General features: G+C 39.7%; 2 protein-coding genes across 2 annotated transcripts; both read left to right on the top strand.

The window, feature by feature from the left end:
• PCDHB6 (protocadherin beta 6) lies at positions 1-3667 on the top strand. Its single transcript, XM_014850205.3, has one exon. The coding sequence runs from the start codon at positions 607-609 to the stop codon at positions 2989-2991; it is 2385 nt and encodes a 794-aa protein (XP_014705691.3). The 5' UTR covers positions 1-606; the 3' UTR covers positions 2992-3667.
• A 147-nt stretch (positions 3668-3814) lies between these two features.
• LOC106836941 (protocadherin beta-17) lies at positions 3815-15255 on the top strand. The gene has a single exon (XM_014850206.3). The coding sequence runs from the start codon at positions 5434-5436 to the stop codon at positions 7825-7827; it is 2394 nt and encodes a 797-aa protein (XP_014705692.3). The 5' UTR covers positions 3815-5433; the 3' UTR covers positions 7828-15255.
• The last annotated feature ends 9397 nt before the right edge of the window (positions 15256-24652 follow it).

The following is a 24652-nucleotide window of genomic DNA, read 5'->3' as shown; positions in this document are numbered from 1 at the left end:
TTGGATTCACAAATTACACTGCTCATCAGAGATAAATTGCGCTGCTAGAGGACAAAAGTTGATTATAGGAAGTCTACCCGAGGTAGAGATTCTTCAACATTAGTATGCATGAGAATCATTTAAGGAGAAAGATTGAAGTGCAGATTTCCTTAGCAGCACCGGAAAATTTGATTCAAGATGTGGAGAGGAGCCCAGGAACTGGCTTTGAAAAAACCGCAAGACTCCCAGGTAATTATTTATGCATGCGGTTCACACATTACAGTTTGAGAAACACTGACTCGACCTAAAACACTCAGATTTTTGGAAACGGTATTGACCTGCATGCACCTCATGAAGTTACTGATTTGAACGCGTGGTGGCAGTGCAGGCTAAGAGAGTGAAGAAAAGCGCTGCAGATTCGGTGGACTCCATTTGACGGAGAAAAAATACAGAACACATTTACAGCTAAAGCGAAGGTAGAAGTGTTCAGGAAGGCAGTCGTCTCCAGACAAGGTATAAGAACGAATTCGAAATTCTATAGCAAAGACATTTCGGAGAGTCGACGGTGGACCTGGTGATTGGGTGTGGAAAAGGATTCCTCTTCTGGAATCAGACATAACAACAGAGATGGCGCAAACAAAAGTACATCGCAAAAAAAGGCAAGTAGCCATCTTCATTATGTTGATGCTTTTGTGGGAGGCGGGTTCAGAATCGATTCAGTATTCTGTACTGGAGGAGTCAGAAACTGGCACGTTTGTGGCAAACTTGACAAAGGACCTAGGACTCAGGATGGGAGAGCTGGCTGCACGGGGCGCCCGAGTTGTTTTCAAGGGGAACAGACAGCATTTGCAGCTTGATCCACAGACCTATGATTTGCTGCTAAATGAGAAACTGGACCGGGAGGAGCTGTGTGGCTTCACTGAGCCATGTGTGTTACCTTTCCAAGTGTTACTGGAAAATCCCTTGCAGTTTTTTCAGGCTGCCTTGCAAGTCAGAGATATAAACGACCACGCCCCAGAGTTCCCGGCCAGAGAAATGCTATTAAAAATATCAGAAATTACTATGCCAGGAAAGATATTTCCTTTGAAAATGGCACAAGATTTAGACGCTGGTAGCAACAGCCTTCAGAGCTACATAATCAGCTCTAATCCTCACTTCCACGTTCTCACCCGCAATCGCAGCGATGGCAGGAAGTTCCCCGAGCTGGTGTTGGACAAAGCTTTGGACCGCGAGGAGCAGCCTGAGCTCAGGCTAACGCTCACAGCGCTGGATGGCGGGTCTCCGCCCCGGTCAGGGACCACAAAGATTCAGATCCTGGTCTTGGATATCAATGACAACGCTCCTGAGTTTGCTCAGGAGCTCTATGAGGCGCAAATCCCTGAAAACAACCCGCTGGGCTCGCTGGTTATCACCGTCTCCGCGAGAGATTTAGATGCAGGAGCCTTTGGGGAGGTATCTTATGCCCTATTTCAAGTCGATGACATTAACCAACCCTTCGAAATAAACGCAATTACAGGAGAAATTAGACTGCGAGAAACATTGGATTTTGAGGAATTTCAATCTTATCACGTGGATGTTGAGGCGACAGATGGCGGGGGACTGTCAGGAAAATGCTCTTTAGTCATCAAGGTCCTGGATGTGAATGACAATGCCCCTGAATTGACCATGTCGTCACTCATCAGCCCCATCCCTGAAAACCTGCCAGACATCATAGTGGCAGTTTTCAGTGTTTCAGATGCAGATTCTGGACAGAACCAGGAGGTTATTTGTTCTATAGATGACAATCTCCCCTTTCTCCTAAGACCATCGGTCGAGAATTTTTACACCCTGATAACAGAAGGAGCGCTTGACAGAGAGAGCACAGCCGAGTACAACATCACCATCACCGTCACAGACATGGGATCCCCCAGGCTGAAAACCGAGCACAGCATAACCGTGCTGGTCTCCGACGTCAACGACAACGCCCCGGCCTTCACCCAAACCTCCTACACCCTCTGGGTCCGCGAGAACAACAGCCCCGCCCTGCACATCGGCAGCGTCAGCGCCACGGACAGAGACGCAGGCGCCAACGCCCAGCTCACCTACTCGCTGCTGCCGCCCCAAGACCCGCACCTGCCCCTGGCCTCCCTCGTGTCCATCAACGCCGACAACGGCCACCTGTTCGCCCTCAGGTCCCTGGACTACGAGGCCCTGCAGGCCTTCGAGTTCGGCGTGGGCGCCACGGACCGCGGCTCGCCGGCGCTGAGCAGCCAGGCGCGGGTGCGCGTGCTGGTGCTGGACGCCAACGACAACTCGCCCTTCGTGCTGTACCCGCTGCAGAACGGCTCTGCGCCCTGCACCGAGCTGGTGCCCCGGGCGGCCGAGGCGGGCTACCTGGTGACCAAGGTGGTGGCGGTGGACGGCGACTCGGGCCAGAACGCCTGGCTGTCGTACCAGCTGCTCAAGGCCACGGAGCCCGGGCTGTTCGGCGTGTGGCCGCACAACGGCGAGGTGCGCACGGCCAGGCTGCTGAGCGAGCGCGACGCGCCCAAGCACAGGCTGCTGGTGCAGGTCAGGGACAATGGCGAGCCGCCGCGCTCGGCCAGCGTCACGCTGCACGTGCTGCTGGTGGACGGCTTCTCCCAGCCCTACCTGCCGCTGCCCGAGGCGGCGGCCGAGCAGGCGCGGGCCGACCCGCTCACCGTCTACCTGGTCGTCGCGCTGGCGTCGGTGTCGTCGCTCTTCCTCCTGTCGGTGCTGCTGTTCGTCGGGGTGCGGCTGTGCAGGAGGAGCAGGGCCGCGTCGCTGGGTCGCTGCTCAGTGCCCGAGGGCCCCTTTCCGGGCCACCTGGTGGACGTGAGTGGCACCGGGACCCTGTCCCAGAGCTACCAGTATGAGGTGTGTCTGAGGGCAGGTTCAGGGACCAGTGAGTTCAAGTTCCTCAAGCCGATTCTCCCCAACTTCCCTCCCCAGGACACTGGGAGGGAAATGGAGGAAAACTCGACAGTTCGGAATAGTTTCCCATTCAGTTAAGTATTGAATTATTCTATTAAACCCTACTTAATAAGTTTGGAAGTCTCTTTTAACTTAAAGTTACATGTTATTGATGCATATTATCTATGGTCTGTTTCTTATTTTATTACTGTTCCTTAGGGTGAAATTTTTTTTAAAAAATCAGATACTGGCTATACACAGTATTTTCCCTATATTACACTTAATAGTTTTTTTATTACTCTCACTCAACTACATTCGACAATCTGAATAAAAAGTAAATTTTTATTTTCATAGTTTTAAATTTTTCAGTCATCTATCCTTTTCACAAAAATTACATTCCAAACTCCTTAAGTAAAATTGTATTTCTAACTAGTGGTGACAATTGTCATCACTATTGCTACGTAGGAAAATTTTTAAATGCGAGTGTTTGATATTATTTAATATGCCAACATAACTCTCATTTGAGGGTAACTCCTAGAGTGTGAAAAACTAAAGATAAACACTAAAGATGGCTAAATGCTAAGATACCCATTCATATTTACATGCATTTCAGTATACCATAATAGTCAATACATATTTTCTATGAATATAGACTTAATGAAAGTGTCAACACATTAAATTACAGTTTGTGAGCTTCATGTAAGAATATGATGGTCTTTTTAATAATACCAAGACAATTATAAATGCTTAATAAATATTTGCTGAATGTTGTTAACATTCTAGTAGTGAATTTTTTTAAACTTTTCAAGGAATACAGAAATACTGATAGTCTCTCTACAATACAGTACTCTGGCCCATATGTGGAATTACTAATATCACTTTTACTTTCCTTCTAAACAGAAAACACCCTTTACTCACCCTAACCTCTATTTCAAATATAAAATGCTTGAGAGTATATTTTATCTCCTTGTCTTTGTCTTAACAATATGAAAGTTCAATGGTATTCTTTAGTAATCTCCAAATTATATTTTCAAACTCTTCCTCCTGGTTTCTCAAGCTTCTATATGGGTGATACCTGCCAAGACCCAAGGAAGTTATTAGAGGCAGATTATTAGGTAATGTCAGATTTTCCCTTCTAGTGCTGTGTATGCATCATTTGTCTTTATTAACCATAAAATCATTTACTTTCACAATTTAACCCATATTTGGTCTTATTTCTGTTGGTTACATTTATAGTAGTTTCTGAAAAATCTCTCTCTTCAACTGACCATCAAAGTCAGGCAATTTAAAGTAAAGTGACAATTAAGTGAATATTTTATTTTTATCCTTAATTAAAATGGAACTGGGCTTAACTAAACTATATTTGGCTGTGTTTTGTGTCCAAATAAGTGAAGTGTCATGACTCTTCTGTCATGGATGATTACCAATTGGTTCAATGAGTACGGGGAATACTTACTGTTTTGCATTCTCAGATATTTATCCTCTCCTCCCTAGAATAGCATTCTTCTTTGGGGAAACTGCTGCTTCTGCTCCAGCCACATGGCTTTGGTTGGTGCACTGGTGTTTTGCAATAAGCATAGTTCCAGAGGATGTACACTGGGATGGGCCTCTGTCCAAGGCTGACAGATGAAAACCATTCCCTTGGAAGCACATCTTTGACTTCACTGGCTTCACTGCATTCTTCATGCTTGTGAAAAACATTTTCTGATTTCTGACTTATATTGATTCCTAATAAAACAAACAGCTGTTTTGTCTCTACTGGGCACTGCACATAGTGAATTTATGAAGGAAAAAAAATTACCAAAGGCTATGTAGCCCAGAGACTGACAAGAAATCACATTTTAATTTTTTTCAGAAGTTACAGGCACATTGCAATTTGGGAGTAGAAACTGGATTTAAAAATTCATAACTTCTTCCAACACAATAGGCAAATTAGTATTTTTGTAATTGAATATAAGCTCCCAAGAGCAAGAACTTTTGTGTTTAATTCACTGTTTTATCTCCAGAAGATAGAAAAATGCCCTGCACAGAGAAATACTGGCTAAGCAAATAAATGAATTTGTCTTGAGCAGAGTTTTGTGTGCTAAACTTGTACCTTTATAAGGAAGATGACTACAGATATAGATATACAGATAATACTTCTGCTCCCGCAACTGTTGTTAGCTACCTGAACAAGACTGCATAACAAGAGAGGAAAAGTTTATAACACTCTTAGGACCCAGAAGGCTTCCGATGCATTTTAGCTATTACATTACGCTTTGAAATGAAAAATATCTGATGTTATAAAGCAGGACGCTTGGTGGCGCTGCAGGCTAAGAGAGTGAAAATCTGTCTCTGCAGCCTCCATAAAAGCTGAGCGGTTTCTGGCAACTCGAAAAGGAAACGTTTTACACTACTGGGGATAAAGGGTTTCAGATAGGCAGCTATCCCCATGTCAGTCAATGTTAAGAAGAATTAACAAGATTATTGAAGCAAGATAGCAGAGTTGGCTGCAAAGCAATTATTTTGGGATTAAATACTGCATCTTTTGGACCCTGAGGAATGATGGAGACGCCGCTGCCCAAAGCGCCGCAGAAAAGGCAAGTGACCGCCATTATTATCCTACTGCTATTGTGGGAGGCGGGCGGCGCGAGCATTAAGTATTCTGTTCTAGAAGAGAGGGACAGCGGTTCTTTTGTGGCTGACCTAGCAAAAGATCTGGGGTTGGGCATAGGGGAGCTGGCCTCGCGGGGCGCCCGGATTCTTTCCAAAGGGAATAAACAGCATTTGCGGCTCGAGCAGAAGAGTGGAAGTTTGCTCCTAAAAGAAAAATTGGACCGGGAAGAGTTGTGCGGTGACACAGATCCATGTATACTGCATTTCCAGGTGTTACTGAAAAACCCGGTGCAGTTTATTCAAGGTGAACTGCAGCTCCTAGACGTAAATGACCATGCCCCAGAATTCTTGGAAAATGAAATCCTCCTGAAAATCCCGGAAAGCAGTCATCCGGGGACTGCATTTCCTTTGAAAATAGCGGAAGATTTAGACGTGGGCAGCAACACAGTTCAGAACTACACAATTAGCACAAACTCTCATTTCCACCTTTTCACTCGCAATCACAGCGACGGCAGGAAATACCCGGAGATGGTACTGGACAAAGCGCTGGACCGTGAGGATCAGCCGGAGCTGAGGTTAACCCTCACGGCGCTGGATGGCGGGTCACCGCCCAGGACTGGGACTTCCCAGGTTCTCATCTTGGTCCTGGACATAAACGACAACGCCCCGGAATTTGCTCAGCCACTCTACGAGGTGCAGGTCTCAGAGAACAGCCCCATAGGCTCCCTTGTCATCACTGTTTCCGCTAGAGATTTAGATGCTGGGACCCACGGAGAACTTTCCTACTCATTTTTCCAATCCTCAAATCAAGTGGTTCAGGCCTTTGAAATAAACACAGTCACGGGAGAAATTCGATTAAGAAAAATGTTGGATTTTGAGGAAATTCAATCTTACCGTATGGAAATTGAGGCCTCAGACGGCGGAGGTCTCACAGGAAAATGCACAGTAGCAATAGAAGTGATGGATGTAAACGACAACGCCCCCGAACTGACCATGTCGTTACTCATCAGTGACGTCCCAGAAAACACCCCTGACACTGTGGTCGCTATTTTTGGAATTTCAGATCCAGACTCCGGAGACAACGGCAAAATGATGTGCTCCATCCAAGCTGATCTCCCCTTCCTTCTGAAACTTACTGTAGAAAATTTCTACACTCTGGTAACAGAAGGAGCGCTTGACAGAGAAAGCAGAGCCGAGTACAACATCACCATCACCGTCGCAGACATGGGATCCCCCAGGCTGAAAACCCAGCACAACATAACCGTCCTGGTCTCCGACGTCAACGACAACGCCCCGGCCTTCACCCAAACCTCCTACACCCTCTGGGTCCGCGAGAACAACAGCCCCGCCCTGCACATCGGCAGCGTCAGCGCCACAGACACAGACGCAGGCGCCAACGCCCAGCTCACCTACTCGCTGCTGCCGCCCCAGGACCCGCACCTGCCCCTGGCCTCCCTCGTGTCCATCAACGCCGACAACGGCCACCTGTTCGCCCTCAGGTCCCTGGACTACGAGGCCCTGCAGGCCTTCGAGTTCGGCGTGGGCGCCACGGACCGCGGCTCGCCGGCGCTGAGCAGCCAGGCGCGGGTGCGCGTGCTGGTGCTGGACGCCAACGACAACTCGCCCTTCGTGCTGTACCCGCTGCAGAACGGCTCTGCGCCCTGCACCGAGCTGGTGCCCCGGGCGGCCGAGGCGGGCTACCTGGTGACCAAGGTGGTGGCGGTGGACGGCGACTCGGGCCAGAACGCCTGGCTGTCGTACCAGCTGCTCAAGGCCACGGAGCCCGGGCTGTTCGGCGTGTGGCCGCACAACGGCGAGGTGCGCACGGCCAGGCTGCTGAGCGAGCGCGACGCGCCCAAGCACAGGCTGCTGGTGCAGGTCAGGGACAATGGCGAGCCGCCGCGCTCGGCCAGCGTCACGCTGCACGTGCTGCTGGTGGACGGCTTCTCCCAGCCCTACCTGCCGCTGCCCGAGGCGGCGGCCGAGCAGGCGCGGGCCGACCCGCTCACCGTCTACCTGGTCGTCGCGCTGGCGTCGGTGTCGTCGCTCTTCCTCCTGTCGGTGCTGCTGTTCGTCGCGGTGCGGCTGTGCAGGAGGAGCAGGGCCGCGTCGCTGGGTGGCTGCTCGGTGCCCGAGGGCCCCTTTCCGGGCCACCTGGTGGACGTGAGTGGCACCGGGACCCTGTCCCAGAGCTACCAGTATGAGGTGTGTCTGAGGGCAGGTTCAGGGACCAGCGAGTTCAAATTTCTCAAACCGATAGTCCCCATCTTCGCGGGTGAGGGAGCTGGTGGAGACACTGAGGAAAACTCTAACTTCAGAAATCATTTTGAGTTCAATTAGGAATCTCACCTTGACAAGAGTTATAAATGATAATAGTCATTTTAGTACTAGTTCCCAATCCTTTCATTCACATAAAGAGCTTACATATTCACAGTTATTGTCATATTTATAGTTATTTCTACCTGTTGAAGCGTTTTACATTCTGAATCTCTGGGTGTTTTGTTGTTATTTTTGTTCTTTTTAGCCATCTCACATTTTGCATGTCCATACAATAGCTGAGAAATCGTGTTCCTCAGGTTTGGGTGTTAGGTTTGTGGAAGTCAGAAATGTTTTCAGGTTTCTGATCTTTGAGCTTGTTCATTAATATCTTGTTATGATTAAGAGAATTGTGTTTTGTGGTTATTATCAGCATGAGTCTAACTATTGTAAATGACAGCTTTCAGTTTTAAAAATAATTTTCATTAATGCAAAAACTTTTGTGAACTCAAATTGTTGGATTTCTGTAGTGTTGTTTTGAAAATACTATTGTCTTTCCTCAAATGAACTAATATTTTATGTTTTCTAACTTGCGTACTTTCTTTCAAAATTGATATCATTTAATTCGATCATCTGCCATAATTTTAAACGATTCTATTCCTTTTAAATAGAAAAAATATTGGTAGTCTTAAGATTACTTTTTCATAATAAGTGGATTTGGGTACGTAAATAATGATTCTCACTCTTTTAAAATAATATATAGTCACATGATTAAACATATTTAATAAGAAGAAAAAAGAAAGCAAATTAACATCATTATTCCACCATTCAGAAATAATTATCATTAACATTAAGTCTATATCAGTCTAAAATATTTCTACAAATGCATTTAAGAATAAGTTAATAGATGGAAATAATTTTATAAAATGCATCTATAATAAATTGCTAATTTTATAATTAAAACTATCAGATTTCACTTGAATATGATAAAACAAAATAATATGAAGCTACAGAACTTGCTTAAGCTTACATAAATAATCCCTACAACGTTAAAAAACAAGAGTATGACGCATATTAAGATATTAGCATCACAACTGCCTGCTTGAAAATGAGCAAATAAACGTTTTCCTCCCTCCTCTCCTCATCTTATTTTATACTTTTTGTTATAGTTACTTTATCAATGTTTATAACATTTACAATGTATTTCAAAAGGATAATCCCCACAATTGTTCAGACATTTTACGTTTTAAAAATTTGTCATACAATGCTACACTTTTTTTCAGTTTTATTCAAGATTGTCTGGAGGTAACTTCTGAAGCTCTTGTTTGTTTCATGATATTTTTCATATTTCTAAACAATATGCTTCTAAAATACTTTTTATCAAATTTCAGGTTTAGATACTATTTGCTTTTTTTTTTTTAGATTTAAAAATTTTTTTCCTTCTTCTCCCCAAAGCCCCCCAGTACGTAGTTGTATATTCTTCGTTGTGGGTCCTTCTAGTTGTGGCATGTGGGACACTGCCTCAGCATGGCTTGATGAGCAGTGCCATGTCCGCACCCAGGATTCGAACCAACGAAACACTGGGCTGCCTGCAGCAGAGCGCGTGAACTTAACCACTGGGCCACCGGGCCAGCCCGTTTGCTTCTTTTTTTTAAGGGGCACACACAAATTTCCTCTGCCCCATCCCCTCTCATACCAGTATCATAATTCTGTTTAAATAGTGTTTATATAATTAGGTTCAGGTGTAAGTGATATTTATAATTATATAGAACCTCATGGTGCACTGAAATTTTCTTTTCTTTACACTTGTTAATAATTTTTCACTTTACTTACTTTTCTACGCACATATTTCTAAGTTATCCTTATGCTTTCTAAAGTCTAAAGGTCCTCATTGTATTATTAAACCTATCAAGAAATCTCTCAGCTCCATTATTTTTCTTGGAGCCATCCTGGAGTTATCCAGACTCCTGCTCAATTGTTTACTGGCTGCTTTCTAGACGTACTGCACAGCTGGCTGTTTGGAACTTGCTTTATCCATCATCCTGGGAATTTCTTTTCTCTCTCTTCTGTATTTGATTTCATTTTCTGGGTTTTATGTCTTCCTCTTTTTTGGTTTACTCACTTGATTTCCTGAAGAATATTTGTTGATAAATTTATTGAGAATTTGAACATCTGAAATTTTCAGATGTCATAAAGTTAAATGTTGATTTGATGATTGTGTTGGGTGTAGAATTATAGTTTAGGAATGACATGTTGCTCATATTTTGAAGGCATTCCTTCATTGTCTTCTAATCTTCAATGTTGAGATGTTCAACATTCTGATTACCCATTCTTTTCTGAGACCTGTTTTTTCCTCTAGATCCCTGGGTCTCAACCAGAGGCAATTTTGCCACCCAGCAACATTTGGCAATGTCTGGAAACATTTTTGATTGTCAGAACTGGAGGACATGGTGCTACTGGCATCTCATGGGCAGAAGTCAGGGATGCTGCTAAACATTCTACAATGCACAAGATAGCCTCCCACAATCAGGTGGCCCCAAATGCCAACAGTGTTGAGGCTGAAAAACCTTCCTCTAGATTAAATTAGGTTGTTATATATTATCTCCAGTGTGCTAGAATGTCTTGATAATGTGTCATGGTGTAAGAATTTTGTCATTCATTGTGCTAGGTACTCAATGAGATTTGTTAACTTTGTGGCATATATCTCTCAGATTAGGACAGGATTTGGAGGTTTTTGTGTGTGTGTAATTTAGAAAATTATTTCCTTTACTCAAGGTTCTTTGTTTTCTTATTCTGTAACTCCTGTTAGTAGTATAGTGACTCCTGGGCTGATTTTTTTTCTTAACCTCCCCTTATTTACCATCTCTTGTCTTTATTTTCCTGGATTCTATAGATTTTCTCAACTTAATTTTTTTAACCTTCCGATTGAGTTTTAAACTTTTGTGATCACAGTTTTCCTTTCAAAAAGCTCCTTCTTGTTCTCTGAAAGTTTCTAGCCTCTTAGTTTTTAATTTTTTATTGAGATGTAATTCACATACCCTAACATTAACCTTTTAAAGCATACAGTTTAGTGGTCTTTTTGTATAGCCAAAAGGTTGTACAATTATTACCACTATCTAATTCCAGAACATTTTCACATTTTCATCATCCTAAGGAGAAACCTAGTACCCATTAGCAGTCACTTTCCATTCCTTCCTCCCTCCAGCCCTTGCCAACCACTAATTAACTTTCTGTTTCTATGGATTTGCCTGTTCTAGTTATCTCATATAAATGGAATCACACAATATGTAGCCTTTTGTGTCTGTCTTCTTTTATGTACTATGTTTTCAAGGTTCATCCATGGTGTGGCATGTATCAGTACTTCATTCCTTTGATATACTTCATTCCTATTGATATACCACATTTCTTTATCAATTGGGCAATTGGGTTTATTTCCACTTTTTGGCTATTATGAACAATGCTGCTATGAACATTCACGTACAGCTTTTTATGTGGATATATGTTTTCAATTCTCTTGGGTATATACCTAGAATTACAATTGCTGAGTCATACAGTGACCCTGTTTAACTTTCTGAGGAATTGTCAAGCTGTTTTCCAAAGTAACTGTACCATTTCACATTCCCATCGACAGTGTATAAGGGTTTCAATTTCTCCACATCTTCACCAACACTTGTTATTTTCTCTTTAATTATAGCCATCCTGGAAGGTGTGAAGTAGTATCTTTTTGTGGTTTGATTTGCATGTCCCAAATGACTAATGATATGGAGCATCTTTTCATTTGCTTATTGATCATCTGAATGTCTTCTTTGGAGAAATATCTACTCAAATTCTTTACACATTTTTAAATTGGATTTTTATCTTTTTATTGTTGAATTCTAGTAGTTCTTTATTTATTCAGGATACAAGACCCTTATCAGATACATGATTTACAAATATTTTCTCCCATTCTTTGGGTTGTCTTTTCACTTTATTGATGGTATCCTTTGCAGCACAAAGGTTGTTTGGTTTTTTTATGAAAACAAATTTATCTATTTTTTCTTTGGTTGCTCGTGCTTTAGGTGTCATACCTAAGAAATCATTGACTAATCTAAAGTCATGAAGATTTACACTTATGTTTTCTTCTAAGAGTTTTATAGTTTCAGCCCTTACAGTTAAGTCTTTGATCCATATGTAGTAGCCTTTTATTATATCACAGAGGCAATATCACAGAATCTTTTCTTAAATACCTGAAGATATTAATTTTAGGTTTTTAACGTTCTTCTTCTGATCTTAGCATTTCATTTTTCTTCTGAATTACTTTTATGTTCTGGGTTTTCCTTTGGTCTCTGCCTTCATGTTAGAGACTTTCCCTATATGTATCATGCAGCTTGGCTGTCTATTTTTATTTTTCATGAGGCTGATTAGACACTGTATGTTTGGTGATAGATCTCACCTTAGGATAATGAAACAGGAAACAACATTTTGTTTGGGAACCAAAAGTCAATAACTATAAGTCTTTTCTCTTGGGCCTATGTTGTTTTCCAGAGAAGAATTCAAGAAGAATGGGGGTGGCAGTGGGAGGTGTTGTAAAGCTGGCACCCAGCATTCTGAGAGCTCCTTGGTTGGAGGGGGGGGTCCTAATCAGTAGGTAGGATTTCTTTAATCCTGTTCTCACTAAGGTCTCAGTCCTGCCCTCAGTGGTTCTGGTGTCCCTCAGGCCCGAGCCCTGTCCATGTAACCTCTATAGATAATATGCTTCCCATTTTCTGCTGCTATGAGAAAAGGGAAGGCACGTTGCTCCACTGACTGGGGAAGGAATTCTCAGATATAAGTGTTCCTCATATAGATTTTCAGCCTCTCCCTGGACCCTCAGTACCAATCATTGCTTTGACTGGATTTGACGTTTCTTTCTGTTCCTTCCTTCTCTTCCTTTTCTTCCTTCCTTCCTTCCTGAGCTAACATCTGTGCCAATCTTCCCCCACTTTATATGTGGATTTCTACCACAGCATGGCTGATGAGTGGTGTAGATCCACACCCACGATCCGAACTGACAAACCCTGGCCACCAACGCAGAGAGTGCTGAACTTAACCACTACACCACAGGGCCGGTGGATTTTCTTCCTATCAACTTCTCCCCTGACCCTTCTACTCTCATTTGACAACAGGAAAAAAAATGAAATCTTTCCATAACCAATTGTCTGTACACTTTGCATCTTCCAAAAATTTTAGTGACTTTTCTCCCCTGCTGTTTACTCTTCTCCCGTTCTTTTTCTCTTTATAGGTCCATTTATTTTAAACCTTTGCTCTCTATTCTTTAAATGAGGTTTCAGGAGGGAATTGAGATAAACTGGTTTGCTCAAACTGGAATGAAATGCAGTCTTTACTGTCAGTCATTTTATCCTAGCTTCTCCATACATGAATCTTTTGTATTGTTTCATCTCTTGGTTTGCTGGATTTTATCAGATGTAGTTCTTTAAATAAGAGTTTATAAGTGCTATACTTCTTGAATTATCACATGCTTGAGAAGTATAATTTAGCTGGGTATAAAATTCTTCAGTCAACTTTCTTTTTTTCAGAGATTTGTTGACATCAAACATAATCCTCAGTCTCTTCATCATAGTTTCTCAGTTCATCTATAAGTTGGCTGAATTTCATCAAGTAGTTTTTTTCAAAAAGCACTCATGAGTGCTAATGCAATGTTCCATGAATTCTTTCCTGTTTGCTACATTGTTATCTTTGTACTTGAGCAACATCTTGGCTAGGTATAAAATTATTGAGCCATAATTTATTCCTCTCAGAACCTTGTAGACACTTCCATTGTGTTTTGGTATTAAACGTTGATGAAGAGAAGTCTGAAGACTGTTTGCTTTACCTGTAGGTGACTTGCTTTCTATCCTTGAAATTCATTATCTTTATCAGGTTATGTCTTGATTTTGATAATTTTTGTATCATTTTTTCCTGGAACTCAGTGTACCCTTCAATCCATTCCATGCAGATATTTTCACGTATGCCATTTATTTACTTAGATATGGTAAAGTATAATTGGTTTTTAAATCTGTCTGATACTTCCAATATGGACCTATTGCTGCTATATTCTTTCTGATTCTTCTAATTCTTGTTGTCTTTGTTTCTTTGTGTGACTCATGGTTGATTGCGCTTGAAAATTTATTTGTAGGGTGTCCTAAAAGCCTTGGTTTCATGCTATATCTTCAAAATGTATTTTCATTTGTTTCAGCCAGGATCCTGGAAACATTATCAGTAGGGGACCACCACAAACCAAATTTACACTTGAGGTTTCTTGAAACTCAACCTATGCATCTTCAAAATACAAAACACATGAGGACCAATCTGTAGCTAGAATTTCCCACCCATGTTTTCTTTTCTTTTCTTTTTCTTCTGCTCTACTTAATACCAGGGGGCTTTCTATATAATTTCCTGGAGTTGGGGGGAGGGAGCAGGTTTAGATTTGGTGGGGTTTACACTGTTGTTATATTGCAGATGTAGCCTTGTGGGGTCCCTCAAAACAAGGAGGACCTCTGTATAATATGCAGCACAGTCAGTTGGCTGTGAGCCTTGATTTATACTTCTTTAATCTCACATAGCTTCAAATCAAAGCCCAAGGGCAAATATTTTCAAATGCTTTGAGGGAATAATAAGTTTTCTTGTTCCAGTATACTGTTTACCCTTCTATTACAGGCTTCCATCAAAAATTGGGCTTTTTTCACTATATTTACTACTATGATTTTAGCTCTTTGATATTTTTAAGTGATTTTTTTAAAAAAGTCTTGTCTATTATTTTGTATTGTTTTCCACAGGAGGGTCATCTGAATTATCTATACCGTCAGTTTCAAAAATGAGAAGCTCTGCCTAATGTCTTTTCAATTTGAAGATTCAATTTTGCCATCAGTTCAGTGATATATTAGGCTATTTCTTCTTCGAATCCATTGAATCTAATGTTCCATTCACTGGGTTCTCTGCCAAGCCAAATCAATGATCTCCCTTCCCCACTAAACTATAAGCTCCTGATGGAAAGGGCTCTTTTCTACTCTGCTTAGAAAAATACATACTGAAGTAAATATAGATGAATAGTGTTGAATAAATTAATGAATTTCAGTCTCTTATTTTATCATCTGGCTTTATAAACAAACACTATAACAAAATATTTTATTTCTTTATTTTTATAAAATGCTCATGTATTCTTTACATTATTTGATACTTACTTCATTTACCTAACAATGTATCATTTAGAATATGTGAGCCAGCTAGTATCTTTAAAATGTATGATGTGATGTTGAGCCCTTTCCTTATTTATTCACAGATAATAAAATTTTTAAACTAATTTTTATTTATTGTGTTACATATGAGGAAAGAAAGTGCCTATGATTCAGTTTCAATGTTCTGTTTCTTTAAAAAATATACATTAAATTTACTAAACATTTTCATCCTTAGTCTGTCAGGAGTGCACCTGTAATTTTTATTCTTCCCTATTCTTAAACTAAGATGTGTTAGCTTAAGGGAACAGTGCCTTAACTGCTTGATGGTTCCATATTTTACATCTTTTCCTTTACACACTCTAATTTAGAAGCTCCTATTCCTTATAATCTGAGTGAAGATATAAAACTTTGAGTTTGGGTGAATTATTCAGAGTTCAGAACAACAACAAGAAAAGAAACCACTGTATGTCTATCTAGCAAAAAGAAAACAGATTCGATGGGGCTGGCCCGGTGGCCGAGTGGTTAAGTTCGCGCGCTCCGCTGCAGGCGGCCCAGTGTTTCGTTGGTTCGAATCCTGGGCGCCGACATGGCACTGCTCATCAAACCACGCTGAGGCAGCGTCCCACATGCCACAACTAGAAGGACCCACAACGAAGAATATACAACTATGTACTGGGGGGCTTTGGGGAGAAAAAAGGAAAAATAAAATCTTTAAAAAAAAAAAAAAAAAAAAAAAAAAAAAAAAGAAAACAGATTCGATAGAGGGAATTAGATGCTTACAATATTGGAAGAACTGGACAAGCAGAAGTGAGAGAGTCAGCATTGACCTCCTGGTTTCAAAGGCATACTACCATTGCTGCAGTGCAGAAACCAGGAAGCTGCTGCTACTGCTACTGCCAAAACTACCGCTCCCACAATGTCCTCTCCCACCTCCAAAACTGCTAACTACACACTGGAACACACTGTCTGGCTTCCACAATAAAACTGATGGCCAGACACAGAAATGCTGACTTGGCTGCAAGTACTCACATCTTTTTTACCTTCTTTGGTCAACAGCAACAATGGTGGGAAGATGACCTTTGCCTGTCTTCTAAGGCTCATGAGATGGCATCTTGCCGGCAAAACCTAATTTACATCCAGAATAATAATTCAACGAAGTCTGTAAAATGGAGTTTTAAGCTTTCCACAACCTGAATTTTTTTAAAGTTCATAAAAGGAAGAAGGAATGCATGACAGGTGCCACTAGCACACTGGGTAAGTCATTATTGGTTCAAAGGATCTTGACCAGCTACTGAATTTATTACATTATTGCTTTGGGGGCTAAGCTTTCACTGCAACAAAAATTCTTTTGGCTACAAACAAAACTGACAAACCTTTAGCTAGACTGACCAAGAAAAAAAGAGAGAAGGCTCAAATAAACAAAATCAGAAATGAAAGAAGAGAAATTACAACAGACACTACAGAAATACAAAGGATTATAAGAGAATACTATGAAAAAATACACACCAACAAATTGGAAAATCTAAAGGAAATGGACAAATTCTTAGAATTATAAAAACCTTCCAAAACTGAATCAATAAGAAACAGAGAATCTGAATGGACCAATCACTAGTAAGAAGATTGAAAGAGCAATCAAAAAGCTCCCAAAAATCAAAAGTCCAAGACCAGAGAGCTTCCCCACTGAATTCTACCAAACATTCAAAGACTTAATACCTGTCCTCCTCAAACCCTCCCCAAAAACTGAAGAGGAAGGGGTGCTTCTTAACTTATTCTATGAAGCCAACATTACCAGGATACCCAAACCAGACAAGGACAACAGAAAAATAGAAAATTACAAGCCAATATCACTGATGAACATAGATGCAAAAATTCTCAACAAGCTACTAGCAAATCAAATACAATACATTAAAAAGATCATACACCATGATCAAGTGAGATTTATTCCAGAGACCCAGGGATGGTTCAACATCTGAAAATCTATCAATGTGATACACCACATTAACAAAATGAAGAATAAAAATCACACGATCATATCAATAGACACAGAGAAAGCATTTGACAAGATTCAACATCCATTTTATGATAAATCACCCTGAGTAAAACGGGTATAGAAGGAAAGTCATCAACATAATAAAGGCCATACATCACAAACCCACAGCCAACATTATACTCAACAGTGAAAAACTGAAAGCTATTCCTCTAAGAACAGGAACAAGACACCGATACCCACTGTGACCCCTCTTATTCAACACAGTATTGGAAGTCCTAGCCAGAACAATCCAGCAAGAAAAAGAAAGAAAAGGGATCCAAATTGGAAAGGAAGAAGTGAAACAGTCACTATTTGAAGATGACATGATTCTATACAAAGAAAAGCCTAAAGAATCCACAGAAAAAAATATTGGAAATAATAAATGAATACAGTAAACTTGCAGGGTAGAAAATCAACATACAAAAGCTAGTTTCATTTTTATACACTAACAATGAAATAGCAGAAAGAGAAATTAAGAATACAATCCCAACAAAAAGAATAAAATACCTAGGCATAACCAAAGAGGTGAAAGACCTGTACACTGAAAACTATTGTTGAAAGAAATCGAAGACGACACAAAGAAATGTAAAGATATTCCGTGCTCATGGATTGGAAGAATCAACATAGTTAAAATGTCCATACTTCCTAAAGCAATCTACAGATTCAATGAAATCTCTATCAAAGTCCCAGTGACATTTTTCATGGAAATAGAACAAAGAATCCTAAAATTTGTATGAAACAAAAGACCCTGAGGAGCCAAAGGAATCCTGAGAAAAGAGAACAAAGCTAGAGGCATCACACTCCCTGATCTCAAAATATGCTACGATCTATAGTAACCAAAACAGCATGGTACTGGAATGAAACAGACACACAGATGAATGGAACAGAATTGAGAACCCAGAAATAAACTCACACATCTACAGACAGCTAATTTTTGACAAGGGGGCTGAGAACATACAATGGAGAAAGGAAAGTCTCTTCAATAAATGGTGCTGGGAAAACTGGACAGCCACATGCAAAACAAGAAAAGTAGACCATTATCTTACACCATACACAAAGATTAACTTGAAAGGGATTAAAGACTTGAATGGAAGACCTGAAACCACAAAACTTCTAGAAGAAAACACAGGCAGTATGCTCTTCAAATTCGGGCTTAGCATTATCTTTTTGAATTCATGTCTTACCAGGGAAGGGAAACAAAAGAAAAAATTTAAAAGTGGGTCTACATCAAACTAAAAAGCTTCTCCAAGGAAAAACAAAAAGACAACCTAACATTTGGGAGAAGATATTTGCAAATCATATTTCCAATAAGGGGTTAATTTCCAAAATATTTAAAGAACTCATACAACTCAACAACACAAAAACAAACAGCCCAATTAAAAAATGGGCAAAGGATCTGAACAAACATTTTTCCAAAGAAGATATACAGATGGCTAACAGGCACATGAAAAGATGCTCAACATCACTAATTATGAGGGAAATGCAAATCAAAACTACAATGAGATGTCACCTCATGCCTGTCAGAATGGCTATAATTAACAAGATAACAAATAAGTGCTGGAGAGGTTATGGAGAAAAGGGAATTCTCATATACTACTGGTGGGAATGTAAACTGGTGCAGCCACTATGGAAAACAGTAAGGAGATTCTTCAAAAAATAAGACTAAACTACCATAAGCTCCAGCGATTCCACTTCCGTGTATCTATCCAAGGAACACAAAAACACTAATTTGAATAGATGTATGTACCCTATGTTCACTGCAGCATTATGCACAATAGCTAAGACTTGGGAACAATGGATAAAGGAGGTGTGGTGTATATATATATACAAAGGAATACTACTCAGCCATAAGAAAGATAAAATCTTGCCATTTGCAACAACATGGATGGACCTTGAGGGTATTATGCTAAGTGAAGTAAGTCAGATGGAGAAAGTCAAATACCATATGATTTCACTCATAAGTGGAAGATAAAAACAACAAGAACAACAAACAAAAACATAGACATAGAGATTAGATTGGTGGTTACCAGGGGGGAATAGGGGAGGAAAGAGGGCATAAGGAGTAATAGGCACTGTGGTGATGCACGGTAATTAGTCTTTGGGTGGTGAGCATGATGTAATCTACGTAGAAATTGAAATATAATTATGTAAACCTGAAATTTATATAATGTTAAAACCAATGTTATCTCAATAAAAAATTTTTTTAATCAATAAGAATTCCTTTGGCTACAAAACACACCACCAATATGGAGAAATACTATCATATGCTCCTCTAATAACCAATCCAGTCAGGCAATTTATTTGACCCTATCTGCTTCTAGTGGGCAGTGGGAGCTATAGGTGTGATCTGAGTGAGAATGACATAGTCTACTAATGTTACCCAAATATATGTTTTCCCCTTATTTATTACTAATAGAGCTCCCATTTTTTTAGTTGCCCATGTGGATATGTGGGTTATAGATTTTATTTTCCAACCTCTCTTGTGACTGGGAGTGGTCTTGTAACTAAATTATGGCCAGTGAGATATGAGCACAGTGCAATGGAATACTTCACAGAAGTAGTCTTTAACAAAGGAAGGCACAGCCTTCCCTTTCTCCTTTTTGCTGGTCTGAATGGAGATGTAATGGCTGGATATTAGGCATCTATCTTGGACTATGAGGTAAAGGCCATGTCCTGAAGATAGTAAAGCAACAAGATGGAACAAAGACTGGGTCCCAGATATCATGGAGCACATTTCAGCTACTAGCCTTCTTTTATGAGAGAAAAATAAAATTCTATTTTGTGTAAGCCATTGTTGTTATGGGGTTTTCTACAATTTCAGGCTGAAATTATATAGAATATACTTATATACAGAAATTATGTATAGAACATAACTCTAGCTGATATAGTAAGCTTCTTTAATAAACTGATATTTAAGGTAAGAACCAAAGAATGAACAGAGAAAACTGTGAGGCTTATATGCATATCTTAGAAATCAAAGTTTTTCGAGGAAAAAAGCAAACAACTCAATATCCAAGAAAAATAATTTAAAAAATAAGTAAAATAAGGGCTGGCCCCGTGGCCGAGTGGTTAAGTTCGCGCGCTCCCCTGCAAGCGGCCCAGTGTTTCGTTGGTTCGAATCCTGGGCGCAGACATGGCACTGCTCATCAAACCACGCTGAGGCAGCGTCCCACATGCCACAACTAGAAGGACCCACAACGAAGAATATACAACTATGTGCCTGGGGGCTTTGGGGAGAAAAAGGAAAAAATAAAATCTTTAAAAAAAAATAAGTAAAATAAAAGGAATGGATTATAAATATAAAAATATAAATTAATTAAATAGAATAAAAACCACAGAAGATTTGACCAATTAAACATAAATCTATGTCTTTGAAAATATCAGGGTATTTTGAGTTAAATTGGTGGACTGGACATGCAACTTTAATTTGGCTCGCTCTAAAAATGCACTAACACAGAAGTGAAAAGATTATTTTCAAAAACATAACCTACAAGAATGGAGAGAATAAAGTAGAAGACAACCAAGAAAAATCTTAATCGCTGGAAAGCAGATGGATGTCTTAGTAGACCTGACAAACCAACTACCAATCCTCAAGTGGGAAAAGCTGAGAACCAATCCTGTTTAGACAGCAGGATTTTCAGAAGCATCAGGAATGTCAGCCCTAGATACTCTAAAATGATGATAGGGTGCCAAATAAGAAGGATTGTGTTAAAATTTCCGGAGAAGCAGTTAAATCTCTAGTAGTCAGATCACTTTTCCCCCTCTAGTCACTGAGTAACCCACTTCGCTGACCCTAGCAGAAGTGTGGAGTTTTGTTTTCTGATGACTGAAAAAGGGAGAGTCATTCTAGGAGAGGTTCTACTGGCAAAATTGAGGGCAGGGGTAATATGAGTAGTGGAAATAAGTGATCATCTAAATATTGAATTCTGATTGTTAAAATGCTATGATAGTCACTGGGAGCAATTACAAATATTTCAGTTCTCTTCATCTCAGACATATGGTGGAATTTCAATTCTATTTCCTCTCTAAATTATGTGTGGCTATGTAATTTCCTTTGGCCAATAATATGTGAGAAGAAGTGATATATATTACCTCTCAACTGAAGCTTTGGGAGACAGTGCATAGTTTAACACATTAATTTCCCTACTGTGGTGATCATGAAAGCATATGTGGAGATGGAATCTCCAGAAGCCTGGGTCCCTGACTGACAACTGAGGAAGGGATCATGCTGAACTGTACAGGATATGTAGTGCAGAAAGAAATCAGCCTTCATTGTGTTAAGCCATTGAGATCTGGAGTTGTCTGGTACTGAAGCCTAACCTAGCCTATCCTGAATGACGCAGACCTCCACTTCTCTTCCACCATTCAGTCCTTTACCTCTTCAATCCACACCTTTTCTTCTGGCTAGGAGATTTTAAAGAGTTGGGGAATCTGACCAGTCAAAGTGGAAAAAGACCTAATCACACTGATGCTGATATTTCCCCAACCAAAACTGCTCCCAGTTCACCTTAGGGTAAGGACCAAACTGGACAAGCCCTGTCAACATGCTCAGAGCTATCACTCAGCTCGTTAGTCTCCCAAACTAAGAACAGACACCTGACTGAGACATCTGGAGAAAGTTTCTAAAAAGAAATACAGAAATAAAAACAAGGCAAAGGGAAAAAAAGAAAACTGGACACAATGAAAAGTTTGCAGAAAGAAGAAAACTTGAAAAAACAACCTATTATTAATATCATCAGATGAGAAAAGAAGTTATTGCATCTAAGAAATAAGCACAAAAAGAGGGCTCTTGGAAAACATGAACATAATAAAGAAACAAAAATCTCAATAGAAGGGCTTGATGATAAACTTAAGAAAATATCCCAGGAAATACTGCAAAAATATTTTTAAATGGGAAACAGGAGAGAAAAAAATAAGGAAATTAGAGACCATACCAGAGGTCTAACATCTGAATTGCAGGAGTTCCAAAAAAAAAAAAACAAAGAGAGAGCAGGAAAAAAATTTATCAATGAATTGAAGAAAATTTCTAAGAGCTGGAGGAAATTAGTTTCCTAATTGAAAGGGCTTACCAACTGTCCTATACAATGGATGAAAATAAGCTCAAATCAAGACACATCACTGTTTAATTTTAAAAGTCTTGGGACAATGACAAAATACTACAACAAGAAATAAAAATATAGATTACATACAGAAGATGTAAAATAAGATTAGCTTTAGACTTCTTAACAAGCACACTGGTTTAGGGAGCTCATTGACAAAATATTCCAACATTCTGAAGAAAAATTATTTCCAACCTAAAACTCTATAATCAGTCAAATTTCCAATCAAGTCTGAGGGCAGAATAAAGATAATTTAATACACTCAAGGTCATGACAAAATTTAACTCTCATACACTCTTCTCTGGAAACTACTGGAAGATATCTATCAAAATGAGAGAGTAATCTAAGAAAGAGGAAGTCAGAAGAAACAGAAAAGAGAAAATCCAAAACAGAACAGAAGTGAAATGAATCTCCAGATGATGTTGAAGGATGATCTGAGGGTGACAACTGGGATCTGAGTGTCTGAGTATAGTGAACAACTAGTCCAGGTTGGAGCTGGATGACTCAAGAGACAAGCATTTTGAAGGCTATCATCAGCAAGTCCCCTGACATCTTTTCAATCAGATGAAAACTATTGGAGGATGTGATCTATTATAGCCACAGCATAAACCAAAAAGAGGAAGAAATAAAATCCTAGAAATAGGAAATCCAACCAGAATAAAGGCAAAGAGAATTCCAAGAAGGATAGGAAATCAAAGTAGCAGGGTGAAAGCTGTGCAGCAGATGTAGAGAGCAACCACCCAATTTAAAGGAAAATTGATAGCTCAGGAGATATGGGAATGACCATGGGGAAAACCGTACCGAGAAGAAATTGGAAGTGTGGGAAGAACAAATGACAGATATAAAGAAAACCAAGTAAATGAAAAAGCAAGGCAATTATTAACTGCAAGGAAAAAAGAAAGAAAATATAATTAGTACACAACAATGCTCCTAATGACACAGCAAGTGAAAGAAGGCATGAAAGGACCTTGGAAGAGTACAAGAGCTAAAACCTAATCCAACATAATAGGAGTCAACTGATAATGTCTAAAATTAATTAATCAGAATACAGATTAATGTCAAAAGAGATAACTAAAAGAGTTTAAAATGGCTGCCTCTTGAGAAGGGAGCTAGAAAAGTGAGGAGGGAAAGGGCAGAAAACTTGTATTTTATTTTGTGTTTGATTTTGAACCAAGGTCATATATTATTCTGAAAAAAATGCATTTTAAAAGATCGGTGAGATAGAAACCTTGTAAGTCTCCCTAAGAATAAAAAGGTGATAAAATACTAAACATTACTCATAAGACTAGGGATGTAATTAAAGATAAATACAAAGAACACATAATACTAAGAAATTTACAAATCCAGATAATGAATGGTTTTTAAAATAAAGTACAAATTACTTTAAAAGGAAACAAAATCTGGACAGATTAATAACCAAAAGTAAAATGGAAAAGACAGCCATAGATTTACCACCAGCAAAGTCACCAAACCCGACCCATTTAAATGGCAAGTTGTAATTAAGCATGTAGAAACATGATGATACAATTATAAAAACTATTCTGTTGCATAAAAATGGATGGAACGCTTCCTAACCCATTTTATGAGGCCAGAATAGTTTAATACTAAAACCATAGAAATTAAATACACACACGCACACACACACACAGAGCAACATGGGCCAGAAAAATCCTAAGACAACATTGGCACATCAAATCCATCTGTGCATTAAAACAATAATACATCATGGTTAAATGTCATTTATATCAAGAACTTGAGAATTAAGAAGCTAAAGAATAAAACTACAATTTTAACAGATATCAAAAATTACTCTAAAAATACGAAATAAAGAAGAAAACTTTCTTGATCCAAAAAAGGAGCATTTACCCCAAATTGAGATCAACCTTCATAGTTAAAGACGAATGCACTTCCACAAAGGCAAGAATGACCTACTTGCTACTATTAATTTTAAGAGTATTCATTGCATATTCTTGGAGATACTAGCCATTGAAATTATATGTGAATACTAATTTATGTATAATACTTCAGGTGACGGATGGAGTTTGGGAGGGCAGAAAGTGTTCCAGAAAATATCATGGGTAAAGAGTGAAGACCGTGAAACTGGAAGAATTACTAATTAATTCACAAGACATTGAAAAAAAGTCCAGTTACTCTGCAGTATGAACAGCACTATCGTTAAGCGGTTTACAAATCAATAAAAGGTCACCAACCAATATTTGTTGATTGTTTGACGGAGATTCCATTTTCTTATATACTCTTTACTATCAATTTTAAAAGCAGGAGAAGGGTGTCTGAGAATTTACTCCTGGTGGGGAGCCAGAGCTTAATCTCATGCCCCTAGATTAAGGAAAACAGATATATTTTTCTACGAATTTAGACTAACAGAGGGGAAAACGATGTAAGCACTTACTTACTAGTATTACCGTGACCATTTGAGGAAAAAGATGAAATAAAACAGCAAATACCTTTGGGGAAAAAAAATCTCTCCTGTCGCAGTTGCTTTAATCCGCCATCTTTTTATTCTATTCTTGAAAACGGGAATAACATCCACAAAACGCAAGGTGGCGCTGCTGGCTAAAAAGAAAAAA

The sequence above is a fragment of the Equus asinus genome, chromosome 9, assembly GCF_041296235.1.
Source record: "Equus asinus isolate D_3611 breed Donkey chromosome 9, EquAss-T2T_v2, whole genome shotgun sequence".
Classification (NCBI taxonomy): Eukaryota; Metazoa; Chordata; class Mammalia; order Perissodactyla; family Equidae; genus Equus; species Equus asinus.
The sequence above is the reverse complement of the archived record's forward strand: the minus strand, read 5'-3'. Positions and strand labels throughout refer to the sequence as shown.

Excerpts from the sequence above, each read along its gene's own strand:
- PCDHB6 (XM_014850205.3), top strand. The coding sequence starts at position 607 with ATGGCGCAAACAAAAGTACATCGCAAAAAAAGGCAAGTAGCCATCTTC.
- LOC106836941 (XM_014850206.3), top strand. The coding sequence starts at position 5,434 with ATGATGGAGACGCCGCTGCCCAAAGCGCCGCAGAAAAGGCAAGTGACC.